The 22,511-nt window shown below is 39.9% G+C and overlaps 1 protein-coding gene across 5 annotated transcripts; it reads right to left on the bottom strand.

Moving 5' to 3' along the window:
* Nucleotides 1–279: 279 nt before the first annotated feature.
* myrf (myelin regulatory factor) lies at nucleotides 280–21,179 on the bottom strand. 5 transcript variants are annotated; one of them, XM_030732165.1, is made up of 27 exons: nucleotides 20,667–21,179; nucleotides 12,574–12,664; nucleotides 12,169–12,438; nucleotides 11,660–11,721; nucleotides 10,926–11,148; nucleotides 10,711–10,811; nucleotides 10,430–10,544; nucleotides 9,558–9,753; nucleotides 9,382–9,458; nucleotides 9,183–9,293; nucleotides 8,996–9,101; nucleotides 6,651–6,851; nucleotides 6,369–6,477; nucleotides 6,073–6,182; nucleotides 5,821–5,981; nucleotides 5,635–5,707; nucleotides 5,455–5,537; nucleotides 4,617–4,685; nucleotides 4,429–4,512; nucleotides 4,143–4,210; nucleotides 3,950–4,024; nucleotides 3,636–3,866; nucleotides 3,373–3,466; nucleotides 3,214–3,276; nucleotides 2,696–2,801; nucleotides 2,433–2,507; nucleotides 280–2,285 (listed from the first exon to the last, which is right to left on the bottom strand). In XM_030732165.1, the coding sequence occupies exons 1-27, from the start codon at nucleotides 20,716–20,718 to the stop codon at nucleotides 2,205–2,207; spliced, it is 3,087 nt and encodes a 1,028-aa protein (XP_030588025.1). In that variant the 5' UTR covers nucleotides 20,719–21,179; the 3' UTR covers nucleotides 280–2,204. The 5 variants fall into 5 exon arrangements, with proteins under 5 accessions (XP_030588025.1, XP_030588027.1, XP_030588029.1 ...); XM_030732167.1 differs by having other exon boundaries at nucleotides 9,011–9,101; XM_030732169.1 differs by having other exon boundaries at nucleotides 10,732–10,811.
* Between the last annotated feature and the right edge of the window lie 1,332 nt (nucleotides 21,180–22,511).

Raw genomic sequence — 22,511 nt, 5'->3', positions numbered from 1 at the left:
AGGCTAAATTCAGGGTTTATTGTTATGCACAAAGACTGTCCATAGATCTTCGACTGCCATCTACCGGGCAGAATGAGCAGCTGCAACTTCCACAGTGAGCTGGTTTCCGCCGCGGATTTATTTCGGCTTACTCAGAAATAAGTGAGAAATTCTGGACTTAGTCAATAAGTCGAAATCTTGAGATAATAACTCGAAATTCTGACTTAGCTCTTCTTGCCCCCCTCCAAAAAAATGGACAAAAAAATATGAAAATGTAATAGCAAATTTATTTTTCTGCATGCATTCATAGTATTACAACATATATTTTTTGACAAAAGCTTTGAAAATGTAAAGAAAAGTAGCGATATTAATGTAGTTATTGAGTTTTAGTCTTGTGCTATTTTTTCTTTACAGATGGGGGTTTTAATATATGCATGTTTTCCAATCATTCCTTGGATCCAGTAGCTAAAAGTTAATATATTATTGATATCAAAATCAGCTACAAAAACAATATGATAAAAACACACCAGATAAAAAGGAGCATTGGTAGTAACCAAAATGAAGCTATACAGTTACAAACAATCCAGTTCTACCAAAGTGTCTGACACCAGTCTGAAGCACTGGATACCGCAAAAGGCTTTTATATGTACAGCGCAAAAAAGTGCCACAGTGGTTTCATTATGCTAGCTGGTGAATTATAAATAAGCTAAAATAGTACCATATACCCAGTGAAGGCATGATAATTATAGTGAAAAGCAAGCACAGAATATTCATATTATTACAGAGTCCATAAACTTTATCTGATGGCTTTTCCTATTTAATGTAAATGTGTATTTTTTTTCCTGAATACAGACACATACAAGATTTAACAGGAAATTTCAATAAATGCAACAAAAACCACGGTGTCTGAATTTAAATGGAAATTTCCTTTGAGACAAGAGAATCTAATACAAAAAGAAAACATAATAATATAATTCAGTTATATTAAAAGTGTTATAATTGCATATTCTTAATTGTATAAGCACAGGGAAAAAAATATTTAAAACAACCACAGAAACACAGGAAAGAGTCCAGTGTATACAGTCCAATTTTATCCCCATGTAAATCAACTTCCTTGCAGCTTTAGGATCAAGGCATTAAGAGAGAACCTTTGTGCTGGAGCAGCATCTCAGCTCCAACGTATCATTTTAGAGAAGTGATTGGGCGTGCACAAGAAATGACATATTTCATTGCCTTACCAGCATTGTCCAGTTAGCAAAATACAGTGTAAGCTATTCCAGTGTTTCTTGAAATATTGTCAGCGTTAGACTTATCGAGCTGTCAGCGTATCGTGTTAATTTCCTGTGATTTGTTTATTTGTTTACTTTACAGTTTCAACATATGTTATGTAAGGAATCGGTTACAGTGTGCACGGGTCCGAGGTGTTGAGGTGTATTTGTGCACCTTAAGGAACATGCAATAACTTGGTGTTTAACTCAGTGTCATAACTAAGACAGAAATGCTGCAGAGTCTTTCACTCTGGGGCTGCTTTAGGACACAGTAGGCAGTACAGCGGACTGCTGCAGCCTCAACACAAAGCTCCACTGCAGAGACCCAGGATTTGCCAGTGTGCACTACTGAGGTATCTTTTCAGTGCTAGTTGCAACCATTTACTGAGGCTTTCAAGCAAAAGCCATCGTTCTCCTCTCCAGTGTATAAAGCTACTGAAAAGTATTTTTTTTGTTTGAAAAGTTTTGTTGTACATACAGACTCACAGTGTTACAGAACAATAATGTGTTTGCAGTGTCTTCTATCGTAACATCTTAGCCTGGGCTTCATTTAAAAATCAGAAAATCAAATTCTGCTAAAAGCAAAGTTATGGCTTATATTAGGGATGGAAGACATAGTGATCAGTAAAAAAATTGAGCTATGGACTAATAGCAGTTAACAGCGGTACAACACAGTTTTCAGTTTCAGTCATCAACATTTCCAGTGGCAAAAGAAAAAAAGAGACACATATACAGTGTTTCAAACTCCAGTGATCACAGCAAAAGGAGATGTCTTAATGCATATACACGAAACCGATTACAGAGGTGGTACAGTAGATAATTTGCTCTGTATCAATATCTTTAAAATAATGTACAATAATTAGACAAAGCCCTGTCCCATCATAACAGCATACAAATCGAGCCACAAAGGAGAAATATGCCGTACTGTAAAGGAACCGGGACGCACCGTCTTCTTCCTCACACGCAGCTGCTTTCTATGAGAAAATGGTAGTCAGAGTATGATGCAGATTTTCTTTCAGCGGCACAGCTCACTTCACTCTGTCAACAAGAAGGATGTGGGAAAAAAAACAGCATTTATCACTCACTCCTGACTTTACCCAAGCAACAATAAACAGATTAGAGAATGCAGAGCAGCATCCACAATGACTGAATGGCGTGTGTGTTTTGGAAGACAAGTGTACTCACAGACAGGGCGACACGGAAGTGATAGGTGATGTCCTGGAAAGGCAGCACAGGTACCGACCACAAGTGATGAGTCCCCTTAGAGAGAAGCAGAAAGAACATACAAATATCTAAGCCAGAAAACAAGAAAATTACAGTAATTTTTTTTTTTACAGTTTTTATGTATAAAATTAGTTTTAAATACTTTTGGGCAGCACCAACTGACAAAATAATGAACTATCTTTTGATTATATGAGAGATTAGGAATGTATATGTTAATTAAGTACCTTTGTTGAAGTACTCTGTTCATTATAGGGCTCTGTTTCTGTGTGGTTGGGGCATAAACGTCCCTTGGTAGCTCCACATTGTCGTACCCATATGCTGTTTGTAGACCTGCGGTGGTAAAGCTTTATGTTATCTAGGTCTGTTATTTCCTGACAATCTCTCAGTAATATCTTGAATGTTAAATATATAAATATGCAATTTGGAGCTTAATGTAGAAGCAAAACTTTTTTTTTTTTTTTCATTAAAGCACCTATAGTAAACCCTAAACTAATCTCTAAACCCAAATTAAAAATATATTCTTCAAGCATTTCTTTTTGCCAACAGAATCTGGGATCACACCAGTTAGTAATTATTGGAATTAATTAAATGGAAGTGTATGAGATCTCTCTACTTATTTGTAGCTACTGCCAAATCCCACAGTTCTTTCCAGCAGACCATCTAGAAAGTTATTTTGAATTTAGTGGTGAGTAAATCAGAATTTTACTGTTGTATTTCTGCAGTGAAGTGTTTGTGTACTCACGTCATGTACAGAGTGATTTGTGACATGGAGGAATTTCTTTTTCCATGGAGTGAGACTGTGTAGCTAGAAATGACACAGAGAAAAGGTGCAGCTTTTCCTTAATTTTTTTTTAATGTAGTGCAAATAACTCAAAATTAGAGCAACTTTTTGTGTATTTACCTGCAGCTTTCTATTGTTGCACAGTTTTGCGCATTGATTTCTTGGTTTGTCTCCAAGATATATAAGCTCGTGAGAGAGGGAGCTGACTTTACTCCTGACAAAAAAGGAATAAAATAACATTAGGAGCACTAAACCAGTAGCATTCCCTTGTACAGCATGTACACAATCTTTGTTTGCTGTCATCAAACAAATGGCTTTGCTGTGTTTGCATACTGCATATTATGTGTGTGAAGAAAGTGCCATGGCTGGGCTGTGATTTTTACCCTTTGCGTGCAGGCTGCGTTGTCTGCGTGGCAATGGCTGCTGCCCCCCAGGAAGACGGTTGATGGCTCCCATGCCATCCGTCTCTTCAGAGCTGGGCCTTTTTGACTTGGCAAAGTACATGGGTGCTGAGGTGTGACTCAGGCGGTTTCTACTGTGACCATCTTTGTCCATTAGTCTGGACTTGGCCTTCTTACTAATCGGACCAGGTGTAGGAATCAGGCTGCTAAAGGCTAGACAGGGAAGAATAATAAATCTGCAAATAGGAAGATAGGAAATAGATGATTTTTCTGCACATTTCCAGAGGCTTTTATACCTGGTGTGGATTGGTTGTTATTCATTGTTGAAACAGTAGCTGATTGGTTGTTTATGGCTGTGGTTGAACAGCAAGCTGCAGGAGTTTTGAGAGAAACAGGATGAAATCAGATAAGCAAAACACAGTATGTTCATACTACTCACACTACTACTTAATAGTGAAACATGAGGTCACTTGGTCAGCCTTCACTCACCTGGTGCAGGGGTAGAGGACACTGAAATATATGGACTCTTGCGTGAGGATCCCACTTCAGCTCTTGACCTGCATCAGATTCAGTGGTACAGGAGGAGGGCATGCTTTACTTCAAGTAATGATACACTTAATGTAAAAGCCAATTTTAGAGTGCTTAGATATGTGACTCACAATCTCCTTTCAGACAGAACAAAAGAAACACCCAACTAAACAATCAAAGATAAGACTCAAAGAGCAGATCAGGAAATTTAAGTATGTTGTAATAGGATTGGGAGTTGCTTGTGTACCATGAGCAGAGAGGTGGACAGACAGTTAGAGTGGCAGTGAAGATGGGCATCCAAGAGATGTAGAGAACACAGGAAGGAACATAGCTACAGAAAGCAGGGACAGATTATATAGAAAGGCATTAACAGAGAAGTGAAAATGTATTTATTTCACTCTAAAGTTTTGGTGTTTGTATCTTAAAAACACATACCCATCTTTCTCAGTGACATCTCCTCTGTGGTGAAGAGTGAGTACATAAAGGACAGACATGGAAATGACACTGTGGACAAATAAAGATCCAATAAATCAACACCATCCTGTCACCACTGAGAAAAATGTAGTAGATTTTTATTGGCCCTCTCATAGACAATATAAAAAAAAAAGATGGACATAGCTTCCAGGTCTGAAAATGAAGCCATTCTGCAACTGCTGCAGAAACTTGCATTCTTTATAATAGTCAGCAGGGGGCGATTCCTTTGGTTGAAAAAAGAAATGCAGTTCTATAGAAACTGATGGACAGCACGGTGGCACAGTGGTTAACACAGAAGGTCCTGGGTTCAAATCCACCACCTGTGTGGAGCTTGCATGTTCTCCCCGGGTCCTCTCTGGGTACTCACACAAACACAGTCCAAAGACATGCAGTTAGTGAGGTTAAGTTAATTAGGTGTGAGTGCCCATGGTGAGTGCAAATGGTTGTCTGTTTCTCTGTGTTACCCCACTTCCCACCCAGTGACAGGTGGGAAAAGTTCCACCCCCTGCGACCCTGAACTGTATAAGTGAAAGAAAATGGATGGATGGTGCTATTTAGAGTAAAATCTATGATAAAGCAGAGTTTGCTTCAAGGTGTGGTTTGTTAAGTCACTACTATAAGAGCATGCAGTTTTTCAGAGAGATCCACTAATCACTTGTGATGTTTGAAAAACAGAAAAAACAGCCAAAATGCTCAACCTGAGGCATAAAGATTGTGCTTAAACAAAAGGACAGTGTGATAGTGGCTATGCCCATCTTTTTATATATAGTCTGTGGCCAAACACATTTTCTCCTCTAACCTGAAAGCCATGACCACAACCAGTGCCAGGATGGCTCCCTGCATGAACCTCTGACTGATGCAGCCCTGATCTGGAGGTAAGTTCTGCAATAAGCAGATTACACGTAATTAAAATATCACATTTTACTAAAAAGAACAACAGCAATAACAAAGAAAAAAAACCACTAATATCATTGCACACCTTGCTTCCTGGTTTGACTGTTTTCTTCTTGAGTGGGCCACTTCCTGTCCTGCTAAAATAACTCCCCGATTGGCTACATAAACAAGAAAAACATAGTTATTTATCTTTATAAAAGATGCCCTCTGTGAATGTGTGACAGATTACGTGAAGTGTAAATTTCAGGCAATTTCTATTCATTTTTCTTACCTGACCGTGCCCCCGCTCACTGTGCTCTTCATGCTGTCAAGACGACGCAGTTTAGCCAGTTTGCGACTCCAACGCTCCAACTCATCAATACGAGTCTCCAGGTTGTCTGTCAGCTTACACAGCTCCTTCACTGCTCCCACATTCTCCATAAAGATGCGCTCCTTTGAAATTAGAGGAAGCATTTGGAGCTGATGGCATGTGCATGTAAGCAATGTCTCCGAGCACAATATTGTATGTTTGAGCGTTCATTACCTTGTTGACAACTAACAGGTTGGAAATAGTTTCTCCATTTGCACACACCACATCACCCCCCTCTTTCACTGCTTCAGGCAAAATTTGTTGAACCTCTTGAGCAATGACTCCTGCAGAAGGAAAGTAAGAAGAAGTAAAAACAGAGCAGGAAACGCGAGGCCTCATACATAGATACAGGATATACTTAACAATGGACATATACCAAATGAAGACATTGAGATGATAACATGATGTACTGTACAAACAAATGAGATGCTGAAATGAAAGATTAACATTTTTTTTCATGAAGTTGTTACCAGTCTCTGCAGTGTTCTCTATGCCCACGGTGGCAGCAAACTCAGGCTTGTATTGATAATGGACCAGCCTCATCTGAGAAATCCGTTTTAAATTGTCTGTGGTGTCGACCTACACGCAGACAGAATGTGTAGATGGTATGAAAACACAACACTAATGTTACAGATGAAGTAAACAACATGACATGATTTCGAATGGCATGATTCATGATGGCATGCACGAAACACACAATGACACGCTGAGAGTTTTGAGGCACACATGTACACTGTGAGCGCCGTCCTGACCTCCTGGACATTTTCTTTGGCCCTGATGTCAGATGGGTGCACAAGGGAGCCCATGACCTTCAGGTTGCCGTGGACAACAAGGGCCTCGTCCGGTCTGTCGGTATTGATACCAACTCTCCCGTGATGGTAAACAGAGTCTGGCAGTTGTCCGCGCTGCCACAGCACCTCATTGTCACTTTCAAATTGGCCTGGGTTGGATGCCTGTCTCAGAGAAGCAAAGAAGGAGATGCAAAGAAAATCTGTGATTGAGATCTCAAAAAGCTTATGCTGAAAAAAAAAAAAAAAATAAAATAAAAAAACATGGGTACAATGCTCCAAAAACAGTCTGACAATTAGGAATATGCTTATTTGCTTTCCTGCCAACAAGATAAGAAGATCCAAGCAGCAGTTTCACACGTGACTTCTCTAAAAGCACACATTCACTCCCACATCATGCTGTGATTGTCCAGACGTGTGGAACTGAAAATAAACCAGAGTTTGAAATCATCTCTATTTTTTATTTAGTTCACAGCTATTTATGGAAAATTTTGTGTGTATTTTTAAGGGGCTCGTTATGAAATGTGGCACCACTGATGAATCCATCTAACAGTGGAACTGTTCACAACATCTGTAAACACATTTCCATTGTTTACATGGACAAGCAACACATCATACGAACCACATTTAGAAAAAAATAACCTAGTTGTTTCTCTCAGCTCTCTGTCTTGTTGCTAAGCTAAACTAAGCTAAGCTAAGCTAATTGGTTTTGCAGACATGCGTAATGTTTACTCATCTCACTTTGTGCAAGAAAGCAAACAAGCTTATTTAGTCCTTAATAAGTCATATTGGGTAAAATAAGCAAATGCATATGGCACAGTCAAAAAGCTCTTCTAATATTTACTATTATACATTGTGATCACACGCTTTACACATCTACCCAGATAGTAGACACATTTGGGTCTTATCAAGACTACTTTTGTCACTTGTAGTTCAGTTGTAGCACGGCCAATGTTGTGAAGGGCTGATGTGAAGATCTGGTTCATATACAGTACCGTGCAAAAGTGTTGAGCCACTCCTCATTTCTTTATATTTTTGCTCTGTCACGATTACTGCAGTTTTACTGGCAATGTGTTTGGGATTGTGGGCATCCTAAAAAATTAAGCTGTTGCCATTCAGATACTTTCCAGATGGTATTGCATCATGGATCAAAATTTGAGGGTAGACTTTTGCATTCATAAGTCCATCAATTTTGACAAGATCCTCAACACAACTGGCTGAAATGCAGCCCCAAAACATGACAGAGCCCATACAGTGTTTTTACAGATGGCTGTAGACACTCACTGTTTTTCTCCTGACTTCCTCCATACATACTGATGATGATTTGAACCCAAAATTTCAAATTTGGATTCATCACTCCATAAGGCCTGTTGGTACTGATTTTCAGTTTAGTTCTTGTATAATTTGGTGTACCTCAGCCTTTTCTCCATGTTTCCAGTTGCAGCAGTCTTTTCACTGAGACCACTTCTGATGATTCTTCAGTGAACAGTAGATGGATTAGTAGATTTCTTAAGGACATGACTTTGAGATATTGTTCATCTGTTGCCAATAGCTCTTTGGGAATCACCTTGTTGGTGCAAAAATACAATTTTGTGTGTTTTTGATAGATACAACCTAAGAAATGGGAACAAATGATCTGTTTTGGAGCAAGCTGCTACTGTAGTAACAAAGTGCCTAAAGATACAATATAAAACAACACTGGTTCAGTCCTTCAGTTAGGTGCCTTTTTAATGCTTTATAGGTCAATGTTAAGTGGCTTCACAAACAAAAAATATTCTTCTGAAAAAGATCACTTACAAGAAGGACCAAAAATGAGGGAAAAGCAGCAAATGTTGGAAAAAAAAAAAGACCTTCAGAATGCCCGGAGAGCTATTGCTCTATTTAAAAACTATAAGGAAGTCAAAGCAAAATATAATGAAATGAGAGGCACTCTATAAGGTGTGGCTGATTTGAGGTAGCCACAGTCATCACTGTCAGTAAAGGCCAATGGACCATTAGACAGGCACATTTTGGGCAAATATATATTGCTATCTGAGTAGGTTAAGGACAACATCATCACTGTCCAACAAAAAACAGCAAACAATAAAATGCTTTGTTTCATAATATGAACTCTCCTAAACAAAATGTTCTGAAGTCTAATGAGGACTGCAGGCATGCAGATAAAATGAATGGAGAGAACTGAATAGAGAGAAGACGATGTGAGGGACAGTGATTTTGACATCACTGTGTTGCAGAAAGGTGTGCACAGTAGACAAAGAGTAAGGTGTCACATTCACAAGAGATATGATTGTTGTAGGAAGCAGACAGACATGGCCAGACGTTACCCTGACGATGATCCTCTCAGACACATGGGCGGCCACAGTGTAGCTCTGATTGTGGGACTGTGCGTGTAGCGCCACCACCAGCATGAAATACCTGAAAAGACAGAATAATCCTAATAGTAGAACTTCGGATGTGACCCAATCACGCGGTATGTTTATGCGCCATGGTTTTCACCTCTGATCGGGATTTGGTTTGCCCTTCTTTCTCATGTTATTTGCTGTGGTCTCGCTAAAATGGAGCCGTCCCACTGTGACCTTTGTGACCTGATCTGAAGGCAAGGTGACACTGGAAGAGACAAAAATCAAAAGAATATTTCAAAAAATACTCCCACTATAGCGTTTTACTGTTTCTCAGTTAAAGGCCTCAGACTCACAGGACTGGTTTGAAAGGTCTCTTGCTGCGGTCAGACTGTGACTGCTCCACACTGATGGACTGATTCATGGCTTCCACCTGGCAGTGAAGATTGAAATGACCCATACATTCAATATAGTACAGAGCTAATAATTACTACAGCCAGTCACAATCCTACTGTCTCAATGTTGCCTTCACCTTCACGCCATTGAGTTTGAGATAGAAACAATCAATGGGCTGCAGTCCGTCACTTGTCTTGACATACTTGGGATCGCCGAGCATGCCGATGTACACCGTGACCTGAAAGTGGTTCTTTTTCTGGCAAACAAAAGCATCGTCAGCCAAGGAGAAGTTGAAGCCTTTGTCAGCGTCAACACGGTAGGTTGGCATCGGGCTAAAGCCAGAGAAAGAGAAGGCATGTTAATAATATAAACAGGAAATATATGTGATTTCACATTTGCTATACTTTTATCACCAAGGAGAAACTCATGGTTTTAGTCCAATAAAGAGATGCATGTGGATTTATCTGTCCTTACTGTTAGCTTCAAATCAATGACCCTGTAGCCAAATATCCTTGGTGTCATTGTTTGGGACTCTGAATAAAGCCCCCTGAAAAGCCTCTCTGCTTCCTCTTTCTTCTTTCTTTTACGTAGGCATGGTATTCTAAAGGTTGTGATGGTTAACCAGGTGGTTTTGATAACATATCTGAAAGGTCTCGGGAGTTCATTTTAACCTTCCTCCCTCACTATACTTCTTTTTATTTTGGCACTGGGAATGCATAAGAAGGTGCACGCTAATTTTTCCCTTTACCCCCTCCTTCACGTTGCCTTTCTAAGCCGAAACCCTGTGCTCGTTACTCCCCCGCACGGCTCACCACTGAGGAATTTAGAGGCCTTTGCAACACTCCTATTCCTTTGGCACTCCTGCTATATATTTCATTCACATTATCCCTTTAACCAATTAAGACTCCTTTCATTTTTGAGTCTCTATGGGGCATTTCTGCTCTTTTCTTTCCAAATAAAGATTATAGCATGTTCAGATACAACATGTACAAATTAACTTCCACCCACAGCTCTTTGCAGTTGGCGTCATACAATGGTGTCCACTTGTTCTGCTGGTGAGGTTGCCACTTAATGCACTGATAATTTGGGTCCAGGTAAGCATTGTCTGCATCCTGCATTAAACCTGTGACAAACAGTTTGAAATACCGGCTATTAAAAGGGTGACCAAGAAGTGTTAACAATGTTCACATCTGTTCTGTAAAAGTCTTTATCTGTGTGAGAGTTTAAGGGCAGCTGAGAGAAGGTGAGGTAGAGGAGGTGAGGAAGAGGGAAAAAAGATGCCTGCCTACCTGGTTCTTGTTTGATGATACCTGTGAGGATTTGGGAATTCAGGGTGCTGTTGGGAGAGTCAGAGTGCTTCCTCTTCTTTGCTTGATGAACAGGGATGCTGCTGTGAGTGGAAATAGAAATACAGTCAGAAGCTGTAAAGATTATCCATCATGCTTTCTGTACAACACAACCCCCCCCCCCCCACCCCCACCCCCCCAATTACTTCATTACTCACTCTTGGCCCTGAGGGTGCTGAAGTAACTGATGAAGCATCTGCGTCTGCTGCATGTCTCCACTTCCGCTTGCAGCCGGTCCAATAGGGTACTGTGATATCATGGGCTCAGGTTTCAGGTACATGTCCCGATGCATGCTGGGATAGTGCCCGTGTGGTGGAAGAGGCGGCGTTGGAGTCATGTGGCACATGTTCTCTGGGGTCATGGTCCTGATCATGTGAGGATCTGAAAAACATGTTGGGAAAGGAGAATTACGGTTAGTTTTCATGCTGCTGTATATTCTACTGTCCTACAACCTTGGCTAAAAGTATTTTCCACTGTTTCAAACTGTAGTGGTGCCCATCAGATAACACTGTTCCACACCTTTTTACTAATAGACAAGCCCAACACAGGTGTGTGAGTGGCAGGAAATTTGACTTTGAGCACTGCTGTTATTCAGCTTGTATATTGAACTCAAAACTGCACCTGAAATGAATGCATTCAAAAAATGTATATTATTAAATTTCTGTTTCCATTTCTGTTTGATTTATGGCAGCTACACATTAATAAATACCAGACATCAGCTTCCTTTAGTGTCTTGTTATAGATTGATTTGTTTGGAAATGAACGTGAGTTTCTGCTTGATGACTAGCAGTTACTAACCGACGTTGCTTTAACCAGGGAAAACCTTTCATACTTTCTCCTGATTTCTTTTCAAATCTTTTCTCTTTAAGGAGAGAGGAAAAAAATTACTTACCATTCACCTGCTGGGGAGAGTACGGTTCTGAGCTGGAGTCTGGGGGTGACTCGGGTAGTGTCCTAAAAAAACAAACAACAAAAAAACAAGCTTGTAGATGTTACCTTCACATAGTAACAAGAGCAGGATTTTAAAAATCATAGCTATATTTAAAATAGGACCACGATCCTCATATTTTCTTCTTATTTTCTAACTGGCATTATATCTAAGGGAGAAACTGGGATCACTCTCATGCACACACACAAGATTGTGTGCGTCAGAATTTTTTTTTTGCAGGACGTAACATGACTCTCTTTCTCTCTGTCTGTTATCACTCGCCCTCCCCCTCTTGAGAGTCTAATGCTTTATTTGTTCAAATGAAGCTTGACTAAGCATTGATTGCATAATGGACCTGTAGGTTGTGAGTTGCCAAGAGCATCTAGAATCTAAAACCTTATTCATCAACTCATGTTCTATTTTTTTGTCCACCGCGCACCTCTATCCATCTACCTCCATGCTATTGTGCTCACCCTGGAGCGTAATGGCCCCTGTGCTCAGGCTTGACGTGAGCCTGCTGCTGTTGCTGGTGTTGCTGCTGTCCCAGACAGGGGTAGCTGTGTCGGAGGCCCAGCGATGGACCTGGGGGGTAGGCGTTCTGACAGCTAGGGGGCCCAGGTGGAGGGGCTCCTTGGCGTAGTGGAATAGGGGGGCTCACACCACACACCAACCCTCCAGAGGACACTCCTGCCTGGGGAGATGAATAATTTGGTCCTGGGGTGCTGTGGACCTCTGAGAAACAGCTGGAAGAAAAGAAAAAAAAAAAAAAAAGGGATTAGCCTTATCAGGAAAAACAAATTCCTTTGTAACAACATGATCTGATGTGGTTGGCGCATGTTGTTTTGACGTTGCTGGGTTGGTTCAGAGTCCCTACTGACATGTCTGTACTATCGTCCTCCTTGCTGATGTACTCTTCCAGGATACTGGTGTCGATGTTGGCTGGTTCCAGAGAACTGGTAATATCATGACCTGTGGTGAAGGGAGGGTTGGGAAGATGGAGTGGAGATGGAGAGCATCTGGGGATTAGCAAGAGGAATCTTTCAGCAACTTCACACAGTGCCACAAGAGTTGCGGTTTCAACATAAACCTGTGTTGTAACCATTCCCTATCTAAGAACATAAAAAACATTAAAAATTGTTTTAAAACATATTATAAATTCGGCTTGATTATGGTATTAACATATTAATGTAATAAGATGTCATTATTGTTTCTTGAAGACATAATTAAAAATCATGTAAAAAGAAGCGCTCTGATTGGCTTGTAAACTTTAAACATTAGGGTTTCAGGAGTGACCAACTGGGATCTGGTCGTCCTCATTACATACTTAATGATTCAGTGCCTCTAAGTGGTTACACATATAGTCTGGAATGGTAAATGGGTTGCAACACTTTTCTAGTCTTACTGATCACTCAAAGCAACTGGAATCTTTATGTCACCGTTTCTATCTTATATACAAGCCTCATTTTCCCCGTTTAGAAAAAGAAATGGCACGATTACAAGATTGTATCGTTAGTGTTTTTCCTTCTTTATTTCAATTTTAGTTCATCATAAAAGTGAGTTAGAAAGATATTTTCAATAATTTCCAAATCTTCGCCTTATTTTAACCCTGCTCCTTTTTTACCCTTTGAGAGGCAAAGCTTCACAAATCCCAAACACATGACCCCACTTAATCTTTAAAGCACCAATATGTAGGAAAAGCTCATTTTTTATGTATATATTTAGAAAAGAATAAACCAGTTTATAAAAACTGGCATTTACTGTGGCAAACTGAATATTCATCTGAAGTGTTATAAGATAAAGAGACTTTGACTAAAGCTGTCACTGCAATTGTCCCAAACTGTGCTGGACACAGTGCGACTGTGTGAGAGGGGAGCTGGACACTGGGGGGCTAAGCACGGGGTAAGGACCTGGCATAGTGGGTGGTCAGGCAACCCCCGGTCTTTCTTTCTCTTGCTCATTCTCTCTCTTTCACCCCTCACCCACCCACACCCACCCACACACACACACACACACACACACACACACACACACACACACACACACACACACACACACACACACACACACACACACACACTTACACATACTCGTCCTCTGATAGATTAAGTAGCTATTCGGGAATGCAAGGAATTTTTGTGTTAACATTGGAAAAAAAAAGTTCACTTTCCATTTTTTCTTAAAAATATCTTATACTAACATTGTTTTCTTCACCTGAAACCCAACAGAAAGGCCACTTACTCGTATTTGTGTCACAGTTACTCTAAACCCTCTCCAAGCATTTCTACTCTTCACCACAAATAATTTATTAGGCTGCATTATATTTTGAATGTAACCACCCAAAAGTATATAGCAAAAAAAAAAAAAAAAAAAAAAATTATAAAATTTTAATCATCAAGCCAACAAATCAAACTGCTTGTCTCAAGCTAATTCAATCAAATTTAACAGTTTGACATCATAAATCTTTATGATACACTATTTATGATGTAAACTGTCTTGTTTTCACTGGATAGAAACAGATGGTAACTGTCTCTTAATACATGCCAGTGCAAAGGGAGAAAAGCAGGATGGTTCCCCTCAAATAAGATCCAGATGTGCACCTCACCCAAAGAGGCTGTAAATTTAAGCTGGCAGGACTGATAACAAAAAATTGAGAGATACAGGGAGAGGGGAGGGCAGATAGATGGAGACTAAGGCAAGGGGGGCAAGAAAGAATGCAAGTTTAATGTCTCAGGGATGTAGTAATACAGGAACAAACCTGAGAGGAAAACTGAGGGGAAAATATGAAAGAGAGCAGCAGCCCAGACCATCTTTGTGCCCAAAAGAAGTCAAATTCATTTCAAGAGTGGCACAAGTTCAAGACCTACACTGACAAACAGCAAGTCATTTCCCTTAAGAATCAGCTGTATTTATTCTTTTCTGCTAATATTACTTTATTTCATTCAGGACTAGCCATTGGATAAAAATGTTTTTCTTTCCTTGCCAAAGTCCAGGTACTCCCTTCCAAACACAGATGTGACCTAAATGTATTTATTAAATTGTTACTCTGTGTCCAAAATTACATTTATTGACTTAAATGAGTTAAACCTGGAATAATTACACTTCTTTTACCACTTGCCAGAAATGGATACAAGTTACAAGCACAACAGTTCGATAACATCAGCTTTCAAACCTGTGGGTAACTCATAAAACATTTGTGGCCGTGTGGAAAATGTAAAGCTATTATTTGCTCCGTCTTCTTTCTATTTAGGCCTCTACCGAATCTTTAGTTACGCCACGCTAATAATCTTTATGCTAAAAAAACCCAAAAAAAACAAAACAGCTGTCTGCTCCAGCTGACAGTGACACTATAAGAGTTGCAGCAGTCAATTAAACAGTAAAGCTGTGGCAGAGCAGCTAAACAATGTAGGGTCATAAAGTTAAAGGGAACTGAATTTTCATGGGCTCATGGTAAACCTTATTTGTCTATATGAGCAGCGATTAAAAATGAATGAAAAAACAGTTAGGTACATTGAGTGTTGTAAACAAGATAAGAGTAAAATGTTAGTAACATGCATTTCAAAGCTGATACAATGAATGTCAGATTGCACAAAATGATCGACTGTGACTTAAACAGAGACCGAACACCTTATAGAGACTCGAGTACTATAGCACAGGTTTAAACACTGGGACTGAATCAAGAGTAAAGTCCATTTTCACTTATCATCTGACGAGGATGAGCACCAAGAACAGATCCAGGATCTTTGTTGCAACTTTACATCATCACTTTGTACATTTCTGATAATAAAAAGGCTTCCCCTAAATGTTGTTTGAGTGTTAGTAAGTAGATTAGAATCACAGATTAAGTAACTGTAACCACAATTATTAAATCACTTAAGCTTAACTTGTTGTGAACTGGATGTGTAAATTTCCCTGTCCTCCATGTTTTTCGCTGTCCAGCTGTGTTCAGTGAGGAACAGTGAAGTGATTGTCAGTCCAACTTCGATACAGAATCGCCCTTTGAGAGATTAGGGGCTGAGAAGGGCGTGTGTGTGTGTGTGTGTGTGCCTGTGTAAGTAAGCATACGCGTGCACATGTGAACACGCACTTGTTTTCGTGCTTATGAGTGTGTGCGTGTTTTGCCACCATTTCAATGCCTTGGTTGTAAGACAGAGGACTGAGTGTGCGAGTGCCTATTAATCATGATTTCACCAATAACATTTAGTTAAATCCACAGTTTTGATGATCTTTTCCATTTTTTTTTTTTAACAACAATTCCTCCTGAGCTGCATCTGTATCACTTCCCTTAAGAGTGCAAAGTAAGACAGTGGCCTTGGTTAAGGATGTGTTATCTCAGGTATACACCTGATCCACATGACCTCTTCTGTAAAGGTGTGATGCAGCTCAGGTGTTTTCTGTTTGGCAACACATCAAAGTTACCCAACATCCTCCCAGATCATGGTCTTCATGTTTACAAACTATAAATTTGTCCTCTTGATTGTCGATATTGGGACTCTACTGCATTGTTTTTCCATTGCATGCAACATCTAGATCCTTGAAGAGGGATTCCTCCTCAGTTATTCTTTTTTTTTTTTTGTATCAACAGTTTTTGTATTTTTATTTTGGTCTTAATGTCAAACACTTTGGTACTTTTGGCACTTGCTGTTTTAAACTGCTATATAAATAAAATTGGTTTGGCTTGGCTGTTTTCCTAATTGGAGGGTTTAAAGGTAGCACAGTCTGTACAGATTGTAATTTTCCTCAAGACCAATTTCTGATTGGGGAACACATATCTAAACTATTATCAAGGTTAATGACGGTCAAAAAACTGTTTTGATTTTGAACAGATTTTCTAAATTTTATTGATTTTTGCTTCCAAATGAGATTTGCATGTGCTTGCAGGAACGTGTTAATAATTAAACACTTTCAGAATATCTTAACTAAGAGTGAACAAAGTCCACCTGATTAGCAGTTAGTCTAGAGCGAACTTGGCTGCACGTAAGTACACCAAGAACACAACACACAAGGAAACAACAATAAACACCTTTCAACAAGCATTAAAATTATTCATTGCTATTTGTAAATAAAGAATCTATGTCCTACATCTTCTGGCACTTTTGGATTTCATTCATAACTGAGCCTGATTTAAAAAAATAAATAAAGAAAAAAACAGTTCTCCATTCATCTGTCTCATTTGACCCAGGCCACAAAAAATCAATTAAAAAGAATCTAATATGTCAGTTAGATCCACGTCCACAACCTAACAATAATTCAGCTGCTCTCAATAACGCACCTCAGTCTAGAAACATGGAGATAGCACTTACAGATTACAGTTAATGTGTGAAAAAAGTGTGAAATCATCACTAGAAAGTGTTAGACAAGTTGGAGAAAGCTCTAAGGTTATAGACCTTCTGGATTTGTATACAGGACAGAGTTACTGCTACAAGAATGTGGAGCATCACTATGACACAGATATTATTAAGTGATATGAACGGAAACCCCCTCATAGGGTAGAGACCAACAAGTTGAATCTAGACAGAAACGGAGCGGACAGAGCGGCTCAGAGTACCTGCACGTAGCCAAAGCATGTTGAAGTCCTTGAGTTGAAAACACCTGAAAAAGAAGATGAGAAGAACAATTCCTGTCTATTTTTCACATGTTTCCCTGCCCGGGCTGAAAAACTTTCTTCTGCAGACCCGAGAGCCGTAGATCAGGGTACCAAATGTGTGTGTGTGTGTGTGTGTGTGTGTGTGTCATACTGTGTATGTGTGAGAAAGGCTGTTATAATGAGGATTATTTCCCAGTCATGAGAAAGGGCTGTACCAGGCTACCACACACAGCCCTTGTCGCATACTAGCACTGGTCGCACCGGTGGACCTGGCTCAGGAGATTACAGGAGTAACAAGGCTGGGACTGGGACAGAGAGAGAGAGACAGATGCTGGGAAGGAGTGAAACACTGCAATGGTGAGGGCGAGTTTGAGGGCCAGCACAAGAGCATGGCAAAACAAAGAGGGCGAAGATACTGAGAAAGAAAAAAGAGGAAACGGTAAACTGTCGAGCAACATGCGGCAGATGATGAAATTTTATTACACTTATACTTATGGACAAAGAGTATTAAAGAACAGCTCAGTTATTGCTTACTAATAAAATGCTACCAAAAATATGGAAGATCAGGTTTAAGATGCAGTCAAAGCATCCAGTAACAACCAGATTCTTCACAGCAAATTTGTTTCTGTTAACAGGTTTGTCACCTGCCTCCAAATTATTACTCACAAACACGAACTTAATCTCCCGATGTCGAGTTTAACCGTAAACAACATTCACCACCAGAGGATTAGTCAGCTGGCAGTTTGAAATGAAGGGAGTGGGGCAGGACAATGAAAAATATAACCCACTCGTAAGCACAGTAAGGCTGGCTGCTCAAAAACAATACACTCCTCGACCAGCATTTCACTGCTAAACCCATGAATCAGAGGAGCCATCCAAGTGACAGCCTTCTTATCCATTATTCACAATGACTGTGGGAGTATTGTGGGACTTAGTAACTCAGGTCATGGGTTGCTCTTGAACCGAGAACATAATTAAATCCACCTTTAGACTTGTTAAGTAGTGATGCGCTCAAAGTTTTTTTTTTGCCAAATACAAAAATAACGATATCCTCCATCTGCACAAGTACATTTGAAACAATGGTTTAGCCACATTAGTGACTCTCTCAGACCAGAATGCCACTGGGTGGATTTTACACACATTAATGCCCCACTGGATGAATCCTAACAACTTTGTAGATTAATTCATAGAGAATTTTAAAATATTTGATATTCTAACATCTAGTCCAACAACCAGGTGTTTGCTCAGCTTTGTAACCAAATCCCTGGAAAACCGGTGGCATTCATCAGCAATTTTTTTTATCACTTAAACATTCATGGCATTTATTTATTAGCTTTATTATTTCTTTGTTTTATGTGGCTGTAAACTGGATATTTTGTGACTGGCATTTTCAATAAAAATGAATGAATCCATTAATCAGGAAAATTATTTACAAATGATTTGATAAATAGTTCTTAATCTTCTGTGTAGGTGCAGCCACACAGGCGCACTAACATTGCTGTACACTCAAGCTTTTAACATACATTGGATCAACACTTTTTTTTTTTCCATCATGAAGAGTCTGCTAAAATGTTCATCCACTCATTTTGAGGCTGGAAAATGTCACACAGTGGTTTACTGTTTAATCACCGAGTGTTCGCTTACTCGCAGGAGCATTACTCGAAACCCAGCATGACAGCATCAAACTCTTTGGAGGCTCACACATGGCTCGTGTATGAGTGACCGTCGTGAGTCAGAGAGAAGAAGGTCAAGTTTTGAGGGGGTTGGTGCTTTGGTTGGGTCTCTCTCCGCCCTGAGTCTGCACTATCTCACCTCCTCTCCCTGTCTGCTAACTGTCACTCTAATGGAGTCAGAGAGAGAGAGAGCGGGAGGCCAAATACCCGAGGAGAAACACCAGCCTCACCTCATTGTGTTTAACAGCTACCAGGGCTACGCCAGGAATGTACATTAATGTGAATGTATACACATTTCACTAATACCATTAAAACATTTTACCAGTGCTGAAATCTGTTATTGTCCTCTGTGTGTGTGTGTGTGTGTGCATCTGTTTGAGTGTTTCACACATGACTGAAACACTCAAAAGAGCTGCGCATTTTGAACAGATTAATTACTGCATATATTCAGATTTACAGACATTTGTCTCCACTTAAATTCAGCTCTTGAATGCAAGATCAGACAAATACTTGTGGCATCAAAATCATAAGGAGCAGTTAAGAGAAAGAGGAAAATCAGCACATAGTTTATACTTTTCATGGACAAGTTGACATTTTAGTGGCTGAGATAAAGCCAAAGTAAGAACATCTCTCTTACTCCCAAAGCAAGAATGTAAACACACTAAATTCCTGTCAGAGTGGCGAGAAACCTCCGACAGTCATGGATGGCTGTGTATATTTCAGTCAGCACTAAGTGTGTACTATAATAAAGTGCTAAGTCTCCTCACAGATAACTTGTCATGTAGTACGTGTTTGTATATGTGCACCTGGCTGTGCCTGAAAAAGTCATTTATTGAATGTTTTAAAAAAAAAGAAACTCCAATAGAGAGGGAAACATGTGATGAGAAATGTCAGAGACAGGTTCACAAAGTCAGGTTTATACTCAAATTGTGACTGATTAACAGAACTCAAGTCAGACAGCTCAGCTGGGGACAGAGATATCCCAGGAGAAACCAAACAGTTGTTTTTAGAAAAATGAAAATGCAGGAGATTTTGTCCAAACTCTTACAGTATATTTTTTTGATTTAAATGAAATTTTTTGTTTGCATCCCTCACCGCTGCATCATGTCTCTAACACACAGTTCCCGCAGCACGCTTGCAAAACACATTTATCTTCGCCTGAATTCCTACACCCTTTCAACCCTCAACCCCACGCTCCTCCGACTCATTTTTTTGTTCTTAGGATTCCCAGTTTTACCTGATCTGTTCCCCATCACCAGCACTTTGCCCCCCCCCACCCCCACCCCCAACCACCACCACCCTACCCACTCTCCCCGAACCCGTTAACCCTCCTGAATTTCAGCTGTTTAATTCTATTTAAGGTAAACAGCAAATAGGAAACATTCACCGTGAAAGAGAAACTAAATGTCTGGGAAACTTTCTCTTATGACCGTCCACTCTTGTAAAATCGATGTAGATATTACCTGGTGTTAACCACCTGCCACATCGAGTACATTTTTCAAAAGGTTTTTTTTGGCACTGAGGCTATGCTGACAAGAGCGAACACTGAAAAATAATATTTGGGTTTATTTTCTTCATTAAAACAAACAGTTTAGAAGACAGGGGGATTATAGAAGTTTTAAAAGACCACATTTCTCTTTTTAAAAAACGAACAAAAACTTGTGTACAGTGAGTCTAACACGGGGCGATATCTACAATAATCAGAAAGTCTTACCTTCGAAGAATCTCTGTAACGCTTCTGTTTCATCTACCACGTCCTGGTCCATCCTAGCGGGTCCCACATAAAAAATCCATTAAAGTTTCCCCTTGTCCGAACGAAAGCAATTCGGATGGGGGAAACTTTCACATATACATGGCGGAATCTAAATTACAATTGTCGCGACTTTTTTCTAGTTGCGCTTTAATCCACCGGAGCACTTTCTCCTGTTCACACAATTAAAACTTGGTACTTGATTAATGTTACTTGTGGTCTTTACTGATTCTGCTAGTTTAACCTGAAAGCTTTAGTCTCTGGTGATTTTTAAATATATATATATATATATATATTTAAATGGTCAACAAAAGTCTCTATAAGAAGCTCATTAGAAAGTTCCCCTCTGGCGCGCCTTCACTTCAGCTCCAACAAGCTTCATAGTAATGTTTGGTTTACGTTTTCAAAGCGGATCTGCAGCCCGCGGGCGGGAAATTGCAAAACTCGACGGGTGAATAAGAAGTTAGAAAAGATTAAAAAGTGTTTAAAGTTCCCTCAGCTTGACTCGCTTCCTCCTTTGCCTCTCGCTCTCAGACAGGATGTGCGCAGCAGAGTCGGAGGAGAGGAGCTGAGGCAGGTGAGGGATGTGCGCCAGGCTGCAGCAAACATCCAGGGGAGGGGGGACTTTACATTTTCTGTGAGGACTCTGTGGTACTTAAAAGATATTTTTTCCCCCACACTCCTTTTAATCATCATTAATAAGCTGAAACATTACTAGTAGTTTCGTTAAGAATTTGCTGCTATTATTTCTGATTCATGAAGTGGGGGCAGGAATCTGTGATTGGATTTGTTTTTACAGTTCCTACAAAACAATCATTTAAATCTTATTATTATTATTTTTTAATTTGTTGAATACTCCCAAATAAAACAACTCTGGTAAAATTTGGGCTTAATACAAGTTATGGACAATAACTTCAAACATAGCTGTTGTAATTTTATTTTTGCCACTTTCTTTTCTGTATGCTAGATGTTGTTTTACAGTAGTGAAAGGGTTTCTCTCTTTCTAATAGGGGGTTGGAAAATGCTCGTGAACAGATTATAACTGGTGAAGTAAACGTACAATTTGTGGTTTGGGCGAAACGTAAATAAAACTGACTCAGAGAACACTTTTACTTTTCTTTCCATGATCAAAACAGCACACAGCCTAGAGATGAGCGCTTGATTAGGACAGTGTGAAGTTCACTTTCAGCATTAGGTGATTCATGATCCCCCAAAATAAACATTTTCTTGCTCATTTCATCTAATAAAAACATTTGGGAAACTTTGACCTACAGTAAATTTTGTGGTTTAAAAGACATCTTTTTGAATTCCTGAGCTTAAACAAGCAGCAACAGGAGTGTTTTGTGTCAGAGCTTCCCAAGGGGAGGATTTGAGGGAATGATCCATTTCTCTCAACCTTATCAGCTGCACCCCCCACCCCCCCTTATAACAATGCCACTGTGTGCAGCCCCCGCTGCCTTGACGCCCACCCCCCCTTCACCCACATGTGAGATGCCGTTGTGTTGTCTTGTTCCCCCACAGCTGGACCATCTCCCTCTCCACCCCTTCACCCCTCTGCTTTTCCTCCATTCAACCGAAACAACGCCTCCGTTCTTCCAGCCACACTATGCAGATTGTTTCAGAGGACAAGCAAGAAAGAGAAACAGGGGACAATGAAACAGCTGGCTATGTTAAAGCAGTTCATTTTGGTATTCTGTATGTCTTATCTCATATAGCTCACTAAGTGGATGTGTGTGGATGAGTGTACTGCACACACGCACAAATCTTGCACGTTGTGTAGAAATAAACCCTGCTAACAAAGATATATGG

Source organism: Archocentrus centrarchus, chromosome 6, assembly GCF_007364275.1.
Source record: "Archocentrus centrarchus isolate MPI-CPG fArcCen1 chromosome 6, fArcCen1, whole genome shotgun sequence".
NCBI lineage: Eukaryota > Metazoa > Chordata > Actinopteri > Cichliformes > Cichlidae > Archocentrus > Archocentrus centrarchus.
The sequence above is the reverse complement of the archived record's forward strand: the minus strand, read 5'-3'. Positions and strand labels throughout refer to the sequence as shown.